At 40.7% G+C, this 15904-nt stretch overlaps 1 protein-coding gene across 1 annotated transcript in view; it reads right to left on the reverse strand.

Moving 5' to 3' along the window:
- Nucleotides 1-15365, reverse strand: part of trappc10 (trafficking protein particle complex subunit 10) — a 30546-nt gene extending 15181 nt beyond the window's left edge. Inside the window, exons 1-9 of the mRNA XM_037687151.1 lie at nucleotides 15196-15365; nucleotides 10415-10496; nucleotides 8073-8208; nucleotides 3521-3720; nucleotides 2878-3073; nucleotides 2486-2597; nucleotides 2126-2373; nucleotides 1164-1310; nucleotides 795-913 (exon numbers count right to left, since the gene is read on the reverse strand). Coding sequence (XP_037543079.1) covers nucleotides 795-913; nucleotides 1164-1310; nucleotides 2126-2373; nucleotides 2486-2597; nucleotides 2878-3073; nucleotides 3521-3720; nucleotides 8073-8208; nucleotides 10415-10496; nucleotides 15196-15256 — 1301 coding nt within the window. The 5' untranslated portion in view covers nucleotides 15257-15365. The remainder of the gene's footprint in view (nucleotides 1-794; nucleotides 914-1163; nucleotides 1311-2125; nucleotides 2374-2485; nucleotides 2598-2877; nucleotides 3074-3520; nucleotides 3721-8072; nucleotides 8209-10414; nucleotides 10497-15195) is intronic.
- Between the last annotated feature and the right edge of the window lie 539 nt (nucleotides 15366-15904).

Genomic DNA, 15904 nt, shown 5'->3' on the forward strand with positions numbered 1-15904 from the left:
GATTTGTTTTGGTCCGGTCTGTACTCTACTCTGTTGGCCATTTTAGTTAGCTTCTGCTGCTATTTGTATCTGTATTTCTATTTTATGTTTTCCTGTTCGCTGTGCATGTTTGTGTTTCTTTTGTACAGCACTTTGGTTGGCCTTGTTGCTGTTTTAAGTGCTATATAAATAAATTGGTATGGTATGGTATGGTATATATAATATATAGTATATACTATATACCAGTATATATTGTAATATATATATTTATACATAAAAAATTGACCATTTGTTTTTATACCTGTACATTTTGTAGAGATAAAAAGGTCAAAGTTTCAAATTATTGATAAACCAGTGAGATATTTAGGTGAACTGATAAAAGCTGACTAAGATCGTCATGGAGGACAAAGTGCAAATTAACAGGAAAAATAAAAAATTCCTAAACACAGAGTTTTGAATGACTGCTCGTGTCAGGAGCATCATTTTACTGCAGCAGTGTAGAGAACATTAGGACGGGGTTTAGGCTCCCGTTAAAAGTTTTGTATCCTTTTCTTTTATCCCCAAAACAGGACGTCAAAATTATAATAGTATTTTTATTGCATTTTAGATTATATACAAATATTCTATCCAATTATGCATCTGATTTATTAATTAGCAAGAAAAGAGTTGTTTCAATGCCGTCTTTGTTTTCACTTGAAAACAGGAAAAACATTAAAAACATAGATCAACATTAAAATTTCTTCGAATTTTGAAAATGTTCTGAAAACTGAAGAATCTTCGTAGCTACGTTTCTTTGTCGTAGTTGAAAAAAAAACCGACCAGTTTCAGGTCTCTCGTCCCCGAGTCCTGCCAGCAGATCCACAGTCCGATTCAGGTCCTCAGACGTCGGAGCCTTCTCCGACACGAGGCCACAGAGTTCCCCCAAAGACTTCAGCTAACGGAGGCAGACAGGGCAGAAAATACTGTAAAATATATATTTACTTTATACTGGTCTAATCATTAACAATTATCAAAATCAATAATTCTGATGTGATAATGAGATTGAAAACAAACAGAATAAATCTGCATAAGAATTATACGTCATCAACTGTCTTCTCTTATATGGCTGGATATGAACGATGGGAAAAGAAAGCACAATTAAATAAAAGTCCACAAATAATCAAAGCCACTAAATGTTTTTTTACCTTATCTGTAGCATAAGCCCAGAGTCCGACAGTATGCGAGGAGTTAGCAGCGATTTGAGCCTGATCACAGCAGCCCTCGATCCTGTGCAGAACCTCCAAGCAGCTGAGAAACACCCAACAGTCCAGAGCCCCGTCCACAACAGACACCTCCAGGAGAGAAAGAACATTTTAAGATGAGTGCACGAGAAGCACAGCGTGCACAGGCCTGTCACGATAACAAATTTTGCTTTGTCTCAGAAATTATTGAACGATTACATTGTTTGAAATTTGACAATAATTAGTAATTATTGTCAAATTTAAGACGAAATATTGGTTAATTTGTTTCGAGTGCAGTACCTTATTTTGACCACTGGATGGCAGTATGAGACTGTTTGAACCGAAGGATGGATAGTGAGGGAGGGAGCAGTGTGTCTCTTTAAGAAAAATGAGAGGGAGGCCCCTTGACATGACATGGGCTGTCTCTCCTTCTTTTTCCGTTCCCAAAATGGCAAACGCTCGGTTTGAGCTCTTTAGCATAGCATTTGTCACACAAAGCTTTTAATAAAAAAAATCAGTAAACAAGTTCTCAGCTTCTTTTTTCAGAGAAAAACAACTTTTTAGACGAAGGCGCGAGTTTCAACCGTGAATTTTGGAGCTTCGAACAAGACGGAGGTTTTTCCCTGAGGTCGGCCTGTTAGCTTAGCTCGAAGCTTCGCTTCTCAGTTTAGCTGCTTTTAACGATCCAGAAACGTGAGTTTAGATGGTTGAAACAGATTTTAATGGGAAAAGAGAACGGGAAGGGTCAGTGACGAACCGGAGTTGAGCCTTTTGTCATCCAGTGTCTTCAGTAGAAAGAGACACGAAGAAACGATAAAGCCGATAAATGAAAATGAGGATGATAATTTTCATTTATCATGCGATTAATTGATTTACTGTTTATTGCGACAGGCCTAAGCGTGCATATAAGAGGAGGTGTGGTTCACCTCCAGCAGACGCAGCTCCTGGACACAGTTGTGAAGCAGCTCTAAGGCTCTCTGAGTGACCTCCCACGGTCTCTGCAGGAAGATGAGTAAAGTGCACTGACGAGAAAACAGGTAGCTCCTCAGGTCCAACAGGCTGGCCTCTCCATGCTGGATGCTGTCTCTCTTTTCCATGTCGATGGGCCGTCGGAGAAGCAAGCCGCTCCAGTTACGCACCGGCGCGCAGAACGAGCCGAGCCAGTTAGCCGTGTCTGTGGATGGAAACAAGACGACTAAAACTCACAACAAACATCTGATGATGATGATGATTTCAAAACTGAAGCAAAAACTAAGACTTTAACAGGAAGAGGAGTGTGAACTTACCTCCAGCTCCAAAATTAAGGACGTACTGCGTAAAAAGAGCATCTAGCTCATCGTACTGAACCAAAGCATCCTCAAACTGCTGCAGCATCTCAAAAACAAAGGCCAGCTCCTCCTGCACAGCCACAAGCAGAAAACAATCCAAGCTGAAGTGGAGCCGAGTGCAATCATGATCGCAAGCAATTCACAACAACCGAGCGTTGACGTAAAATGTATTTTACTTTTAACTGAAGATCCTGAAGTTAATTTTACTGGATTTATCTCAAAGAAAATAAAAAATAAACAGTGAAAACAGAACATGTAATAAAACGAGAAAGGAAGTTTACATCCTCAGTCTCCGCCTCGCTCCTCCTTCAGCTACATAGAATATTTGGTTGTACTCTAGTTCTGGGTACCTGAACCATAAAATAGTCACAGAAGCTCCAGCCGGGCTGGGTTCGTTTCTCTCGGAGCGTTCGCATATCGTCTTCGAACCGGCCCAGGTTCTTAGTGAAGGACATGAGGAGGAGAGTCCGCAGCTTCAGCAGGAGGGCGTTCCAAGACTCCACGGAGCGAGACGAGTCCTTCAGAGGATCTGACAGAACCACGCACCTGGATAAAAAAAAATACATACAACCAGGAAAGATTTGAATGGTTTTAAGCATCTGCTTCAATATCCAACCTGTTGGAAAAACTGAGTAAAATGTGACTATAAGTGTGCACTGATCAGCTGTGAATCAACACAAGAGTCAAGTCAAGCAGCTCCTCAAGCCATTAAACACTGCAGTAATTAGAAAACAAACGCAGCCGGAGAACACGTGACACTTTTATCGTTTTAAAAAACGAGAAAGAAATCTGGATAAACATGAAGCTCAACCAGGCCTCTCACATAAAACACGATCCCTTTAACGCCATCCACAGCAGAAGCATCACCTTCAGCTGTTTGTGTAGCAAAAGAAGGAACTGTGGAACAACGTGTTGTGAAGGAAGTTAACCTGTTCTCATTTTCTGCCACTTCGATCCAAATCGACCTTTTCAAAAGAGGAGAAGTCTCGTCACCTGTCGTTCTGCTTGTTGCAGAAGTCACTGCGGATCTTGTCCACGATGGAAGACCGAGGCAGGATGTTTGTCTTGTTTTTCTTCTTCGTGTCATTGGTTTCTACGACGATGATCACCCAGTCTGCCGAGCCGTGGCTCCGTAAGATGTTCTGCCAGCGCATCATGTCCTCTTTCACTGAGCTCTTGTACATCTCCGTGTCCTGCAATAAAACAAACATGTCATTAGGTGATAAACTGGCACTTATGAACACCAATCAGGCATGTGACCGCCGACGGGTGAGACTCGCTGATCATCTCGTTATAGTGACACCTGGCAGTGACTGGATTATAATGAACACCTCGTCTTTGAAGTCAATAACAGAAGCACGAACAATGTAGTTGAAGCACTGGCCCGACTTTCACAAAGGTCAAAATATGTTGACCAGACAGCCAAAGTAATGTAGATGTACTGGAATCAGAGACACCAGGTTGATAAAAAAAAGTTCCCTTTCAGAGCATTCATTTTGTGATTCAGACTGGGAACGCTCTCATCAGAAGCTTTGATTACACGACGCCAGCCAGGATCGGCTGGATACAAGCCTGGAGCTGTCAAGAAGGGAAGGGTCCCCCCCTGCGTGTAGGGCTGTCACCGCACTGACAATTTATTCAAAATCTTTTCTCGCAACAAACAGGATTTCCCACCATTTTACTCGAGGTACAGTCTCTCTCTGAGAGCCTAGACGAACTGTCCGTAGACGTGCGCAAGCTCGGTCGCTTTGCTCTGGGTCAGCACAGCAGTTGTTCATCAGTAGCAGTACCGCAGATGTGTATTCAGAGCCTCCCTCAGACAACAACAAGGATTATGACCCATCTGCCCAACCCTCAGGTCGAGTAGCAAAACCTGCTTTTTCAGGCACGGGCCCGAAAACCCATCCTCACCTGAACCGGGTTTCGACTGCACAACATAGCAGGCCAGCTCCCTGTGGTAGGTCGTTTATGAAGGGGGCTCAACGAAAACGTCCCGTTTCAAAACCTATAACTCCTTCATGGGATCTAGTCTTAGTGCTGGAGGCTCTCACTGATCTACCTTTGAGCCTCTGGGTCAGATAGAAATAAAGTTACTGGTACTTGTCTCTATGTAGGTTCAACTAATGTTATACCAGTACACCCAGCCGCCCTCCTTTCTCTTCTGAGGAGCAGGAGAGGTTACACAAACTCTGCCCGCTGTGACGCTTTGGTCAGGCCGCTTATGTGCATGTTACTTTTACATTTACCATCCACCTAAATGTTGTTTCAGATCATTGTTTAAGAATACACCTTTATGGAAACAACATTCCCTGAGAAGTCAGCTGAATAATCATTCCTGTTGCTCAACATCTGCTCAAAGAGCACAACATGTTTAAGGTTATGACCGGACCAATTAAATTTCCTGATCCCAGTCCAATCAAATGTCTGTGGTGTGTGTTGTAAGTCATAAAGGCTCATGCTGGCAAGTTGCATGGCCTGAAGCTGCTGCTGCTGACAGCTTGGTGCCAGATATTAAATCAGACCTACAGCGGAGCTCGTGTTTAGTCATCTCAGGGCTGTTTCTATGGTCAGGATGAACAAATCTTTGGTGATGGTCTGGATGACTGGTACTTTATAAATGAGGTAGCAGGTGCTGCATGTTTTGATTAGCTTGCACAATATAGCATGATAATATTAACAGTTATAATTCATTCTAGAGCATTACAACAACATGATAATGAACAAACACCGTACAAGTTATTATGCCTTACTGTGCCATTTACTTTCATTATACTGGAATTTTATTGTGTGTATATGAAAGGTTTTTGTTATGGTTATGATCGAATGACAAATAAAGTGTATAACACACTTCTAATTTAGCCGTTATGCAATTTGACAAAGAGTAAAGTAGTTCAACAATTATAGTTTTAACATCAAATCTTTATCAGAAAGAGAAAACAACAAAAATAAAACTGCTTGGCAAGTTCAAAATGTCCTTAAACTAAACCCATTTATCTGTGAAAGTGAAATGTGATGCTGGGACTTCCTGTGTGAAATGCTGCAGACTGACTGATGCCCGAGGGTGAAGTTTGTTCTAAATTGGATGGAAGTGAGAAGATCTGGGATATAACTCCATGACGCACTCGTCGTGCAACCGTCACCTGCAGGGAGAGAAACCTGAGCCCTGGAGTTACACAATGTTTTGTAACTTAAATAAACCGTTACAGTCTGCGCGAGTGTTTTTAGCATGAAACTGTGCAGGCGCATATCTGAAGTTAAAAAAATGAATTAGGCTAATCACAAAATTCTAAACATGCGTTTGCTTTTTAAGACGGCCACAAATGTCTTTTCAGTAAATGCACTCTGACGTTCTTGTGACTGAAATGTTTGTTTTGCTAGAATGTGATGTGAACAGAACCGTCTTGTTTAGTCTTAGCAGAAGCGCAACACGTGCACATGGACAGGTTTCCTATCAGTGACGGGAGGTGTTTTATAGCATGTCCATAATTCAGTGTAGCACCGGTTCTTATCCTGTGGGCCTCGGTGTAGAACTGAAACAGCAAATACAATTCACTTTGTAAACTCAGCTACGTGAAAAACTGCTAAATCTGCTTGATCTTTGCCAAAACACAGTTTAAGCCCCCTGTTCAGAAACGAGCAGACCGTGGTGCTGCGACAGTGACATCATGTCCGTCAGGTGAAGAGTGAGCGAGACAGAACTGGATATAAAAACCTGCAACTAAACAACCGGCGTGAAGTTCAAGAAGGAACACTTTTACTCATCAGTTTGCATGTTTGAATAGCTATTTTGTGCACAAACATTAGTACGGAGTGTGGACAAATTATATCAATAAAGACGTAAAAGCTGCTGCATTGACCTGTGAACACACCGAGCCAACATGATGTTTGAGGAGGCGGCTCCTTAATCTCATAGTTGCATCAAAAATGTAAAAGTTTATTGGTCTTTTTAAACCAACCTGTTCTGCTGATACACACTCCGGCTGGTCTGACTGAATTATTTAGATCAGAAAGCAGAAAAAGATAATACTTGAGCCATTTATTGTAATAAAATGTTAAAAAGCCAACTAATATTAAGTATGGTTTAATTGTGTGCTGTAATAGAGATTGTTTCAGTTTTATTGCACAAGTGCTGCTCTGTCAGTACACGGGTTTATTCTCCAACTCCACAGGCGTAGCGGTTTAGAAACGTCACGAGCTCATGGCAACGTTTCCTTAAATGATCCAGCTGCTCAGTCAGCAGCTGGAGCTTCCTGCTTCTCTCTACACCGTTGAACTGTTTAAAGCTGACGGCTGCAGGATCTTCCACTTGGACCAGCTAAGTTCAGACATATGACACAGACAAAGTGGAAAAGTTCATTTTTTATGTTCCCATGAGCAGATTATCTTTTCCATTCCATAGAGAAGGAACATAAACTAGAAAATATTTTAAAAACTAGAATGTATGCCTGACAGCCTTTACAAACAGAGTTATTTTTTCATTCATTCAACCTTTATTTATACAGGTTAGTCTCAGGTTAGGTTAGTTATGACTTATTTGAGTTAATAAATTGATAATTAGACGACCGGATAACAAAAACTTTCTACTCTTCAGTAAAACACGAGCAGCTATGTCTGCCTTAACATGAAATGTAAGGAACTATCAAGAGCCAGATGTTGAGGTACTAAACATTTATGCATGGTGGGGCATGAACAAAATCTAAAACAGTCTGCAGCCCTCATGAATATGCACATAAAAACATTAACCACACAGAACAAGTCTTCTCTTTGGAGTTATTATACGTGTGGCTTCAAATAACTTCATGACCACAAAATAAAATTAGAGATGTCTTGACTGCATCTGTATACAAAAGGTACGCTGACGTCCCCCCCCCCCACCATCGCTGAGGGATTTAACAGTGAATGTTTGTAGTTTTCAAGATGAGTGTTTTTCTCGACTGGAACTGAACAGAGAACGAAGTAAACCTAAATGTTTTTGGTTCAAGATATTCAAGTGGGTGCGAGGCCACCACCCGAATCATTGGAGGAAACTACAATTCAGTTTAAAACTAGAAAGCAGCGTGTCCTCCAGTGACGGGCTGGTCAGTTCACAGGCAGACATGGCAGTGGCCATCTTGGATTTTGACATGGCAACTCAATTTTCAATGGCAACTTTTCTTACGACTGGATGCAGCCGCATAACAAAATGAAAGACTTGGGCGTTTTCAAGTTATCGTGCACACAACAGCCTCGAATGGACGGACAGAAGGAGTCTTCGCTCCGTGACGGGGGACGATAAGCACTAACAGAGAGGGAGGGGGATAGACCTGCAGTATGTCTAACTTGTGGATAAAACAACCATCACTTTACTTCATAAAATACACATTTTTTGTTATTCACAAGACAAAAACCAGAAGAAATGTTTTTCTTTACAGATTTAGAGATCTTTAATTCAATCTGAGCCTCCTGACATATATTTAAAGGCAATTACATCTTAATGATTTGCAAGCAGGGCAGTGTACTTCCTCTATTAAGTGTGTGTGTGTGTGTGTGTGTTCAGTCTACTCACACAGCAATCGGTCCAGTATATGTGGAGGAAGGGAAAGGTGAGCAGAGCCTTGTTGCCGTCCTTCGGGAGCAGCTCCTCTTTAAACTGGACAAAATTAGCTTCAAGGTGGATCATTTTCGGTGCGCGGCCATAAGTCCTGCACACAAGACAAAGCATCATTTTTACAGCATCCCTGACGCGGTTATTACAAATAAATTATGAACGTCTTTTGTTCTGCTTCATTAAAAATCTGCTCGTTTGTGATCTGTCAGACATTTACTGGATCGGCAACCATTTCAAAACTTTTGCTCTGTAGAGTTTTAACAAAGGTTTGGATCGATGCTAACTGATCATGCGGCCATCACATTTTTTATTATTGGGGAAAAAGTCAAAGAAATTATTTATTATTTCTGTTCTTCCAGAAAGAATTGTTGGTTCGACTTGGAAATCTGAACCCTGGTCAAACAGAAGACCAGAAACTGGTTTTGCTGCTTTTATTCCAATACAAGGTTATTGACAAGGTAGTTTTCAACCAGAGTTCCTATTAAAGAACCTCCTAGACCCAAATCAGTCTGGCTTTAGGAGTGGCCACTTCAGTGAGACTGTTTTATATTGTGTAACAGAGGTCCCAACAGAGGCGAGAGCTAAAGGTCGGTCCTCAGATCTCACTTTACTTGACCTTTATGCAGCCTTTAACACAACAGATGACCCGACTGTCTGCCCACAAGGAGACGGGAAGCTCAGGCTCAATACACGTTGGTTAAATCTGACCATGAAGAAGTTCTTACAAAGAGACATGTTGAGATTTACATTTTGTTTCTAGTTGTCCACAGTGGCGTCTCTTAGTTCAGTGTTGTGTTTTACAGATGATACCAAACTTTAACCATAATTTCCTTCAGGTGAGTCACACGTTAATTTCCAGCTCGTCTCTCTGAGATATCCACTTAGCTTTGAGAAAAGCACCAGCTACTAAACAAGACCGATCCACAGATCATGAGCCAGTTGATCTTTTCAACACAGTTAATAAAAAGACTCCTCTTGAACCTTTTCTCCAAATACGGTTGGCAGAAAACCAGGTGACACGTTGTTCACCACGTTGCAGTTGTCTCTAAAGCTCTTTTCACAAAATAAGAATGAGAGACCAGGCCAGCTGTCACTGGTTGTTCCTAAGTGATCAGTCGAAGCTGCCACATTCGGTGCTGCTGCACTCTGCAGCGCAGACATGGAACCCTACACATGAACTGCGTTTGGCTTCCCAAGTTCCAAATCCTGTGGCTGGCCGGTCACACACTCCGTCATTGTCACATTACACCACTGAGCCACAATGCTGCTTACGCTTTCACGTACCGATAGTTTTGGCTCTGTGACTACCAGCCTTCAGAGGTGAAACAGCTTGACATCAACTCCCCATCCTAACTCTGTCTTTTCATAAATCACACCGAGACAAAAAAAGATGACACAGGACCAACTTAAAGGGAATTAAGAAATGCTCCTTTCCACTTTACATTATTAAATGATCCCATATTTGACTTGTGCCACCAAACTCCTTGCATCAGCCAGAGCCATCGCTCACTCTGACTACTGCAGTGTTCATGAAGACCATAAAAAGTCCAGAACTTGATGATAAATCTGTTTTGATCAATAAAAGAAGACATCATTTTATCACTTACTGACCAACAACTGTCAGAATTTATAGAAGTCTCCAACACGACCTAAAGATTAAATACAGGGTCTGCATTAAGCATCTAAACCACGACAGCCTCAGCGTTCCTCCCAGTTCCTGGTATCGTCATCTCGATGCAAAAGCAGTCCCATTTCTGTTGTTTGTATTTGTGGCTCCGGTATGCTAAGTCGAGCTGCAAACTTGTGTTTGAGCCGAGGTCTCGCCCTCAAACTTTAAGAAACTCATCAAACATGTCTGACCTGCCCTGTATTTGAGCTTCTGCACTTGTTCAGCAGGTACTGTCATTAAAAAGATTTATAATTTCATGCAAATTCAACATTCTTGTTATTGTTGTGCTGGAAACAGACGCCGGCTTCCTCGTGACCTAGAAAAAGTAGGAAAGGAAAACGGACGGATGAACGTTAAAGCTACAAGGCTTGACCGATGTTACTTTGATCAGACTTGTTAAATTTTATTTTTATGCACATCCTTATAAACTGTGTCATCAGTTTACTACTATTAAACTGGCAGGAAATGGTCTAATTTGCCCAATTGTAAGGAAACTGTAGGATATCTAAACTTTTCTTTAAAAACAAAAGCTAATTTTTAGAATCTAATTATGCTGTTAGCACTGTTCTAGCATATCCTGGTATTTAATATTTATTACTTTTCTACATGAATTTAGCAGGACAGCACTCACCTCCTCCACTCCATTGGCTCCCTGGGAAGTTGTTGAGCCAACGCCGTATAAAGAGACGTGAACAAGCCCTGATCCCCAGCACCTGAAGCGTACGGAAGATTAAAAAAATTACAACATTTTAAAAACAAGTAAAAAAAATCACAAGTGTTTTTAGGACGAAAGTTGTTGTTTCCAACTAAAAAGACGCTTTTCTCCTTAAACTTTGTAGAAACTTCTAAATCTTACAACTGTAATTATTTTGCAGGGGGGGCAGAATGAAAACTTCAGACTTGATGAGTTTGGCAAACAACGCCTCGAGGAGCAGACAATATTTAGGAGGGCAATTTTAACTGGAAACAAACAAAACTTTTTAATTTGCATTTCCTGCTTCAAAACACGGCCTGGAAATAACTTCATGCCATGCCCTCTCCAGTTGCTTTGCTTCAGGGAGCTTCATACTAAAGAAGCGCTAACAATCTAACAAATCCAGTTTTCACCAAGTCCTTTCAAAGAACCGGAGAGAGCAAACTGCCTCACATGCCTGTAGTGATGAATATCAATACTTGTGACCAATCCAATCACACCAGGAGTTTGATTAATTAAAATAAATCTTACTAGTCTTCACAGCTAATGCCAAGTATTATAAATAGATTCAGTGTCTAACATGCTATCCTTGGAAGCAGTTTCATTATGAAGTCATGTGTGCAGACCGTGTGGGCACAGTCTAAGCCTGTTCAACCCACTCACAGAGCAACAGCTACAAAAGACCGAGCTGCTAAAAATCACAGACCACTTCAGAATTGAGCCGTAAAGAAAAGGTTCCTTACGAACACAGAAACGTTTCAGACCTAACGGGGATTTCCTTTAAGTGTGACATTCAGCTGTTGAATATAAAGCCCAAATTTAACTTCCTGCTTCCCCATCCAGGCCTGTTTTACGAGTCAGATTAAACTCTTGCTTTGCTGTCTCCATGTGAAAAACAGAAAAATGTTTGGGCTCCTGTTTCTTCCTTGGTTATTACTTATTCCTTGTCATTATGAGTGCAGCTACAGCGTGCGCTCTCAGGACGTTATTACCTGCAGTGTCCCCACCCCAGAGGACTGAACTAGACAAAAGGACCTTCTCCTACTCCTGTTTCCTGGAACAACTTGCAAAAAGATCTGAAGCTCTCGACCTTTGACCTCTCTAAGTGGATTCACATCTGCTAAGTTCATGGAAAAAAACAACACGAACATGTTCATGTTTTTAGTTTTTTATGTTGCTTTATAATGTAGCTGTTTTTGGTTTGTTTGGCTTTTATACCATTTTCTTCCATTTATTTTTAAAGTATATGTTTTGTTTTAAGAATGTCTACAGTTGTCATCACTCTGTGTTAAAACAGGTCTCTCTTGTAAATGAGTCCTCGAGACTATATGAGACTAACTTGTATGAATGAAGGTTGAAATGAATTAATTTGCACAAACTTTTGAGCACAGCTCGTAATGAACAGTAACGCTATTCGAGAGTCATCGACGATGGTGAGTCATTTTGTCAAAGGAATCTATAATAAACAATATGGAGTGAACATTTTCAATTTAAGCATTTGGATTAAATAAAAAATATTGAACAAATGAGACAAAACATAGGGCTATTGTTTAACTGCAAAACTACCGTAGGTAGGTATCTTTTAGAATGAGATGTTTTCTTGTAAATACAGGGACCAGAGTACCACACCACTCAAAATTTGACTCAGAAATACCAAAACATACAAATAAAAAAAGAATACGCCCAAAATGCAAAAACTAGGTAAAGTCCACTTTGAGATGGTTGCAGTGTTCACAACTTTACCCATTTTATTTAAATAAATAGTACTCACTAATGTGAGGCCGGCCGGTTTATCAGCCCCGATTTCCTTAATTTTGGGAAATCGGACAATACTTACACGAGAAAACGATTTGACACATTTTTTTAGTTTTAACAATAATTGTCTGAACTTCATTTATATTTCAGAGCACGACCTCATGGCCAGTTAAAACAAGTTTGTATTGTTTCTAGGATATTGTTCAAGGGTCTGTTTTTCAACAAAATAATATTAGAAAATTGAAGGGGCATTATGATATTATAACACCGGACAGTGTCGCTTATAAAACAAAATCAGTAGCGGCAAAAATCTGAATCGGCAGCTCAGACTTTTTAGAAATCGGTGATCAGTCAGAAAACTGAAATCGGTGCACCCTCAGTACTCAACACTGCATATCCAGGAACTGATGACTCTTGAATATTATCAATAATATCTGCCATTATATAAAATGTTATAAGTTGTTTGATGAGTTGTTTCAGTGCTTTTTAAATATGCTCCATCTATATCGTCATAGTTAAAACAAATTAAACCATATAGGTGCACTAACAGTTTAATGTTGTACAACACACAGGGCACTTTTTATCACTAATAATTGCTATGACAGCCTTATTAATGGCATCATTTAGTGGTTACATTATATTACCCTGGTGCTGCTCTGTTGCATAAACAGCTTTGCTTTATAATTATCTCACACGGCCCCAACAGAACATGACTCCAGCATACAGCAACAGTATTAGTGTGCTGATCCTATTTAACTTAATTTGCTGAGAAGGAAAACAAATGCAGAAAATTATTTATTGCTTTACTTAATATAGATAAAACAAATTACATGATATTCAGTAACAATAAGGGAAGTGTCGATGCTCCATTCAGAGTCGATGGAGTTGAGATTTGTAGAGTCAGTGAGGTGAAGTTTCTGGGCGTCATCATTGATGAAAAACTGACATGGAAACCTCACAAATAATTTAAGAACAAAAATAACTACATCTATTGCAGTACTGTACAAAGTAAGGGAGTTACTCAATGATAAAGCACTGTTTATGTTGTATGATGCAATAATTATGGGGGCCGAGGTGGTGTAGAGGCAGGGCAGCCGGCTCAGGACCCGAAAGTCCCAGGTTCGATCCCCGGTCACTGCATACCTCGTGGTGTCTCTGGGCAGCACACCTCATCCCCAAAATGTCACTTCTTCTAATTCTTGTCTCTATTTTGGCAGCTCTGGTAGCTTCTTTATGTAAATTCAGCTTAAACTTGTGAAATATGACACTAAATCTGACTGTACGCCCCCCATCCCCCCAAAAAACAAACAAATAAAACACCATAGTTCTGCAGACATTAGCATTGAACTCTGAGTGTTAGATGATCCGTCATTATTGTAAGCTCCAGTGCACGTCCAGACAGGACTGAACTTTGAATGTTCGCAGGAGCTTCCATCTAACGCAGCCCTGCAAGACAAACACCAGTGAGCCCCTGCATGACTCCGTTCTGCTGCTGGGTCAGGTGCTCCTCACGCTTTTAAACGCCACACAAGCTGTGTGCTGCACTTTCGCACTGCTACGCAAACACTTTATGCGTAAATACAATTTGAAACGGAGGCAGCATGGTGTTGCAGTGGTTACAGCTGGTGTCGCAGGATCGCCTCCCAGCCCTTTTTTGTGGAGTTTAAATGTTCTCTCCGTGCACAGTTTGATTGTCTTGGGGTACTCCAGTTTCCTCCATCAGACCAAAAACATGCATGTTAGGTTAACTGGTAACTTAATTTGCCCCTCGGTGTGAATGTTTTTCTGACTCTGTGTGGACTTGCAATTTGTCGAGGATGTCCCCTGCTTTTTGCACAGTAACTGCTGGAGATGGACACCAGCACGCCCATGACCCGAAAATGTAAAGCAAGTAAAGAAAATGGATGAACGGATTATTTAAAACAAGAATAAGTTCAACAAACGCTGACTTTTAGGACAAAATCCCACCCTGAGTGACATACACTCAATTTCCTCCACAGCTAATTTAAATTCAAATCAATTTTTATAACAAAATGTGTTCTAAACGTGCACGCTTTAACCCCGAATGGAGGTCATTTGTGGGCATAAACCACATCTGGGGTGACCCGCGCCTCAACTCACACACAGATGTGTTTCCTGCAGAAAAATGTATGCGGTTGGTGATTTACACAAGAAACCAACCAGGTCAATCTGAAATGATCTGACTCCAAACCTGCAGATTATGAATAGGTGTGCCTTAGTGTTCATGCATTGTAGTTAAGAACTACATGAACAGTTTAAAAGGTTATTTTGGCACATGATAAAATAAATCCACTGGGGTAGAACTCAAATAAAAGAGCAAATGAGAAAACTGAAAAACTTGAAGTGCTTCAGCAACAAATAAAAATCATACCGACAGGACAGTGCTGTGTTTTACAGTTTGACTTAGCCACTAAATGTAAATGGGAAACTGTCAAGCAAATGATTTCATTTCGCAGTTTTATTGTCTTGACTTGTGCTGAGGGGAAAGACGCTAAAAATGGAGCAGTAAAAGCAGCACCAGCTGGCATGCCCTCCTAAAATAACCTCTGCAACAAGCCAACACAAGACAGGAGGGAGTTCTGAACCGTGACCTGGTCCCAAACCTCGTGTGGACAAGTGTTTGAGCCGCTAACAGAGGAAAGGGAACAGGCTGATGTCCTCCCTAGAAAACTGCAGTAAACTAGACGTGACGTTGTGTCGTTAGCTCGGCCTGTTGACAGTGAAGCTACGGGCTAGCTAACAAAACATACCTGGTCTTTCAACAGAACATTTAGTGCAGACAACACAACAGCTACTATACACGTATTACAGCCGGACAGGTAAGAACGAAAGAACCATTAGCCCCACACATCAACAGTCTAAGCTGGGGATGACAGGTAGCTTAGCTAAATGTAGCTCCCCGGCTAACTGTCAAAAAAGAGCCAATAATATCAAAGACTCACATGTTACAATCGGCTTGTTTTCCATGGTGTAGATGATTGGCTTTTCCTCTTGACAGTCCATGTGTGTTAGAGGTAGTACTCCATGAAAATGACATTCAAACAGAGCTTTATTATTAGTAAGTGCTTATGTGTGCAGTTGCGTTGAATCGATGGGGCCTGTGTCCCACTGAACGTCCGGGAGTGACGTACAGCGGGAGCGACGTACAGCGTGCGTAATTAAAGGGCCAGGCACCAGTTTTATTCAACGGAAGGAAAACATCGTTTGAGGTTTGGCCTTCAGTAATACTAGGGGTGTAAATCACCAGCTTTACCACGATACAATATTATTTTGATTTGTTTGTATGACGATACGATTTTTCTCGATAGTCGGTCACAATACGATTTTGAAGTCTGTGATCAATATATTGCGGTATCAAATGCCCGTCTCATTTACATATAAATACATTTACAAAAACAATGCAAATATGATTTAACCATTTTATTTCTGTTATTGCAGGCACCAGGCATAAAAAAAAAAACATTTTTCTTAATGAATGAAAAAATAAAAATAAATGACCTGTTCAGTAGTCTCACATTTCTCATGTTTAAGTGCATTATTAAAAGTGCCCTGATTAGCTTTCAGTTATAAAGAAACAAAAATAGATATAGATCTTACGTAACACGACTATCAATGCCGTGTTTCTTCTTCAGGTGAACGGCAAAATTTGTT

This window comes from Nematolebias whitei, chromosome 13, assembly GCF_014905685.2.
Source record: "Nematolebias whitei isolate Nwh7 chromosome 13, NemWhi1, whole genome shotgun sequence".
NCBI lineage: Eukaryota > Metazoa > Chordata > Actinopteri > Cyprinodontiformes > Rivulidae > Nematolebias > Nematolebias whitei.